The sequence below is a fragment of the Boleophthalmus pectinirostris genome, unplaced genomic scaffold (genome assembly GCF_026225935.1).
Source record: "Boleophthalmus pectinirostris isolate CB_2022bp ecotype Guang Dong unplaced genomic scaffold, ASM2622593v1 HiC_scaffold_5, whole genome shotgun sequence".
NCBI lineage: Eukaryota > Metazoa > Chordata > Actinopteri > Gobiiformes > Gobiidae > Boleophthalmus > Boleophthalmus pectinirostris.
In genome coordinates this window covers 1,260,378-1,265,577 of record NW_026571404.1, presented here as the reverse complement: position 1 = coordinate 1,265,577, position 5,200 = coordinate 1,260,378, and the positions used below count along the sequence as shown (strand labels likewise).

The 5,200-nt window shown below is 50.2% G+C and overlaps 2 protein-coding genes across 2 annotated transcripts in view; one reads left to right on the top strand and one right to left on the bottom strand.

The window, feature by feature from the left end:
* LOC129411592 (uncharacterized) overlaps positions 1–289 on the bottom strand; it is a 6,450-nt gene extending 6,161 nt beyond the window's left edge. Inside the window, exon 1 of the mRNA XM_055162912.1 lies at positions 254–289. Coding sequence (XP_055018887.1) covers positions 254–289 — 36 coding nt within the window. The remainder of the gene's footprint in view (positions 1–253) is intronic.
* The window catches only part of LOC110158150 (cGMP-dependent protein kinase 2), a 24,072-nt gene continuing 19,159 nt past the window's right edge, over positions 288–5,200 (top strand). The window contains exons 1-5 of the mRNA XM_055162911.1: positions 288–370; positions 810–966; positions 1,353–1,488; positions 1,640–1,724; positions 4,596–4,878. Of these exons, the coding sequence (XP_055018886.1) occupies positions 288–370; positions 810–966; positions 1,353–1,488; positions 1,640–1,724; positions 4,596–4,878 (744 nt within the window). The remainder of the gene's footprint in view (positions 371–809; positions 967–1,352; positions 1,489–1,639; positions 1,725–4,595; positions 4,879–5,200) is intronic.

Below are 5,200 nucleotides of genomic sequence, written 5' to 3'. Positions count from 1 at the left end.
GGACTAGACCAGACTGAACCAGGACTGAACCAGGACTGAACCAGGACTAGACCAGGACTGAACCAGGACTAGACCAAGACTAGACCAGGACTTTTATTTCGAGACTTTTGTTCAAATCATATTTTTTGTTTTCAGATGATGAAATGTGCAAACTTCTGTCCAGAGGAAAAAGATTTTGAGTCTTGTTGTGGTTCAGTCTGGGTCCTGACCTGGTCTAGACCTGGTCTGGACCCGGTTCAGACCCGGTTCCGACCTGGTTCAGACCCGGTCCCAGACCCGTCAGGTCCATGCTGATCTTTGGAGTCCAGACGATGGGAAACGGTTCAATCAGACCAAGAGCTGAAGATCTCAACCACGACCCAGGTCCAAGGTCAGGACTAAACCAGGACTAAACCAGGACTAAACCAGGACTGAACCAGGACTGAACCAGGACTAAACCAGGACTAAACCAGGACGAAACCAGGACTGAACCAGGACTAACCAGGACTAAACCAGGACTAAACCAGGACGAAACCAGGACTGAACCAGGACTGAACCAGGACTAAACCAGGACTAAACCAGAAACCAGGACTAAACTAAACAGGACTGAACCAGGACTGAAACCAGGACTAAACCAGGACTAAACCAGGACTGAAACCAGGACTGAACCAGGACTGAAACCAGGACTGAACCAGGGACTAAACCAGGACTGAACCAGGACTAAACCAGGACTAAACCAGGACTGAACCAGGACTAAACCAGGACTAAACCAGGACTGAACCAGGACTGAACCAGGACTGAACCAGGTCTAAATCCGGTCTGTTGCTCAGTCTTCTGAGGAGGCGTGTACTGGAGCTGGAGCTCGAGCTGCGTCAGAAGGACCAGGACTTCAGGACTCGTTTGGACCAACTCCAAAAAGAACTGGACTCGAAAACCTCCCAGATCCACAAACTCCAGGACGCGCTGGGACACCACCAGGGCAGCCAGGTGAGACCAGGACTGAACCAGGACTAGACCAGAACCAGAACAAGGACCAGATCCAGACCCGGGCCAGACTGAACCCGACTGAGTCAGACTAAACCCCTGTCCTAACCAGGACCAAAGCCAGACTAAACCTGGAATAGAAGGACTAAACTCAGTCTAAACTCAGTCTAAACCTGGTCTAAACCTGGTCTAAACCAGGTCTAAATCAGGTTTAAACCTGGTCTAAACCAGGACTAAACCAGGTCTAAATCAGGTTTAAACTTGGTCTAAAGTTGGCCTAAACCAGGTCTAAAGTGGGTCTAAACCAGGTCTAAACCAGGTCTAAACCAGGTCTAAACCAGGTCTAAACCAGGTCTAAACCAGGTCTAAAGTGGGTCTGTTCTCCTCAGGACTCGTTCCCGCGGCGGCGGGTGTTCAGTGCCATTCATCGCGCTCAGAGCAGTTTCCAGCAGGTGGCGCTGGAGGTTCAGCGCCGACTCAGGGCCAAAGACGGAGTCTCCGCTGAACCCACCTCTGAGTCCTTCTGTGGACCCAGGACCGGACCAGAGACCGGACCAGAGACCGGACCAGAGACCGGACCAGAGACCGGACCTGGAGCCAGGACTCGGGGATCGACCAGAGCGACGCACAAAGACCCACAGTGAGTCTGAGTTTGTGAAAGTGAAAACCTCAGCAGGTCCTCACAAGTCTCCAGACGAACTCAGGTCAGGAGGTTCTGCTCAGGTCAGGAGGTTCTGCTCAGGTCAGGAGGTTCTGTTCAGGTCAGGAGGTTCTGCTCAGGTCAGGAGTCACATTTATGAGGAACGTTCCAACAGCAGAACAAACGGATCATAAACGTGGAAATAAACACAGAGTAAAAAGTGTTGTGTTCAAATCAACTCTGACAGAGTCAGTTTGAACATTTCCTCAGAGTTTCTCTGAGTCACTCTGTTCTAGAGTTAATTTAACATTTGTGTAAAAGTTCATGAAGTAAAACTGGACCAAAGTTCCTGTTTAACCCAAACCCAGAGTTAAATGAAGGTTTAGAGAGTAAACAGATAACACTTTGTAGAGTTATCCTGATTTAACTCAACAACACACAGAGGAGTTTTATTTTCACACTTTGAGTTAATTTAAGATGAAATTCAGAACAAAACTGGTTCAAACTGGTTCAAACTGGAGGGAGTTTGAAGTGCAGGAGACAAATTAACACTAAGAGGAGTTGATGAACTCCCATTTAACTTTCAAATAGTTAAAATAACACTTTTTGTGTTCTCGTCCTCGTCTGTCGGCGCCGTCGTTTTTGTTTTGGTCGTTTGGAGCTTCAGCTTGGCTCCGCCCACAACACAACGCTGCTCTGTGATTGGTGCGTCGCTCGCTGAGACACAGAGGAAGTTCTGCAGATGTTCTCCAGCTCTGGGTGAAGTTATGACAGGACCAGACTCAGGTCAGACTCAGGTCAGGCTCAGGTCAGACTCAGGTCAGGCTCAGGTCAGACTCAGGTCAGACTCAGGTCAGGCTCAGGTCAGGCTCAGGTCAGACTCAGGTCAGGCTCAGGTCAGGCTCAGGTCAGGCTCAGGTCAGGTCAGGTCAGGTCAGGTCAGGTCTCAGGTCAGACTCAGGTCAGACTCAGGTCAGACTCAGGTCAGGCTCAGGTCAGGCTCAGGTCAGGCTCAGGTCAGACTCAGGTCAGGCTCAGGTCAGACTCAGGTCAGGCTCAGGCTCAGGTCAGGCTCAGACTCAGGTCAGGCTCAGGTCAGGCTCAGGTCAGACTTCAGGTCAGGTCAGGCTCAGGTCAGACTCAGGTCAGGCTCAGGTCAGACTCAGGTCAGACTCAGGTCAGGCTCAGGTCAGGCTCAGGTCAGGTCCTGCTGCTCCTCTTGACACCATCTGGAAAAAAAAAAACAGAAAATCTAAATCAGGTGAAAGAAAAACAGGAAAAACTCTCCAGAGATAAAAGATGTTTCCTGTTTTTATTACTGCAGATTTCTGTATTTTAAAAGAATTAATTCAAATTATTTCTGTGGAAACAAACGACATAAAAACTTTTAGTGAAAATCTGTTTCTGAAACTTTATAACGCGCTGAGTTGTAGAAACATTTAGGGTTTTTTGTGTTTTTGGGGCTGAAATCTTCACATTGTTTCGTGACTTTTGACTTCATATTTGAGTAAAAACATTATAATTCTAACGTTATAATCAGAGGATGTAAAAGTGGGAGGGAGTTTCCCGTGAGGCCTGTGGGGGGCGCCGCTCTGAGCCGCGTCAGTTACATCAGTTCATTATTAAAACAAACTCAGACTGAATCACAAAGAGACTTTTCACATTCTAATGAGAAACATCTGCATGAAAACAAAGAAGAAGATCTGCACCTTTCATCTGACGCTCTGAAGTGGAGATCAGGAGGAGCACGAGGAGACAGGAGACACGAGAGAGGAGGAGGAAGGAGGACAGAGGAAAGGAGGAGGAGGAGGAGGAGGAGGAGGACAGGAGGAGGAAGGAGGAGACAAGAGGAGGAGGAGGAAGGAGGAGGACAGAGGAGGAAGGAGAGACAGGAGGAGGAAGGAGGAGACAAGAAGAGGAAGGAGGAGGAAGGAGACAAGAGGAAGGAGGAGACAGGAGGAGGAAGGAGGAGGACAAGAGGAGGAGAGAGAGGAGAAAGAGGAGGAAGGAGGAGAGACAAGAGGAGGAAGGAGGAGACAGGAGGAGGAAGGAGGAGACAAGAGGAGGAAGGAGGAGACAAGAGGAGAAGAGGAGACAAGAGGAGGAAGGAGGAGACAAGAGGAGGAAGGAGGAGACAAGAGGAGGAAGGAGGAGGAAGGAGACAAGAGGAAGGAGGAGACAAGAGGAGGAAGGAGGAGACAAGAGGAGGAAGGAGGAGACAAGAGGAGGAAAGGAGGAGGACAAGGAGGAGGAAGGAGGAGAAGGAGGAGGAGGAGACAAGAGGAGGACAGAGGAGACAAGGAGGAGAAGGAGGAGACAAGAGGAGGAAGGAGGAGACAGAGGAGGAAGGAGGAGAGAGGAGGAGAGGAGACAAGAGGAGGAGGAGGAGGACAGGAGGAAGAGGAGGAGACAGAGGAGGAAGGAGGAGAGACAAGAGGAAGGAAGGAGGAGACAAGAGGAGGGAAGGAGGAGACAAGGAGGAGGAAGGAGGAGACAAGAGGAGGAGAGGAGAGGAGGACAAGAGGAGGAAGAGAGGAGGAGGAAGAGGAGGAGGAGGAGGAGGACAAGAGGAGGAAGAGAGGAGGACAGGAGGAGGAAGGAGGAGACAAGAGGAGGAGGAGAGAGGAGGAGAGGAGACAAGAGGAGGAGGAAGGAGGAGACAGGAGAGGAAGGAGAGAGGAGGAGACAGGAGGAGGAAGGAGGAGACAAGAGGAGAAGGAGGAGACAAGAGAGAGGAGGAGACAAGAAGGAGGAGGAGGAGACAAGGAGGAGGAAGGAGAGAGACAAGAGAGGAGGAGGAGGAGAGACAGGAGGAGGAGGAGGAGGAGGAGGAAGGAGGAGACAGGAGGAAGGAGGAGGACAGGAGGAGGAGAAGAGGAGAGGAGGACAAGGAGGAGGAAGGAGGAGACAGGAGGAGGGTGGTTTGGTGGTGGGTGGAGGTTCTCGTGGGTTTGTTGTTCTCCTGGTCACATGTTCTCCGTTCTCCGTGAAGAACGTGCCTGATGATCACGGAGGCTCTGCTCCTGTCGGGTGGTGGTTGGTTGGTGGTGGGTGGAGGTTCTCGTGGGTCTGGGGTTCTCCTGGTCACATGTTCTCCGTTCTTCCGTAGAACGTGCCTGATGATCACAGAGGCTCTGCTGCAGAACGACTTCCTGAAGGAGCTGGAGCTGAGTGTTCTTCAGGAGATCAGTGAGAACATGTACCAGAGCGAGTACAGCGCCGAGCAGACGGTCGTCCAGGAGGGGGCGCCAGGAGGTTCCTCTACGTACTCACTGGTACTACACACTACTACTACTACTACTACTGCACTGCATACTACTGCATACTACTACTGCATACTACTACTACTGCTACTACTACTACTACTGCTACTACTACTGCATACTACTGTATACTACTACTACTACTACTGCTACTACTACTACTACTACTACTACTACTACTACTGCATACTACTGCATACTACTACTACTACTACTACTACTACTACTACTACTGCATACTACTACTACTACTGCATACTACTACTACTACTACTGCTGCTACTACTTCTACTACTACTACTACTACTACTACTACTACTACTACTACTACTAC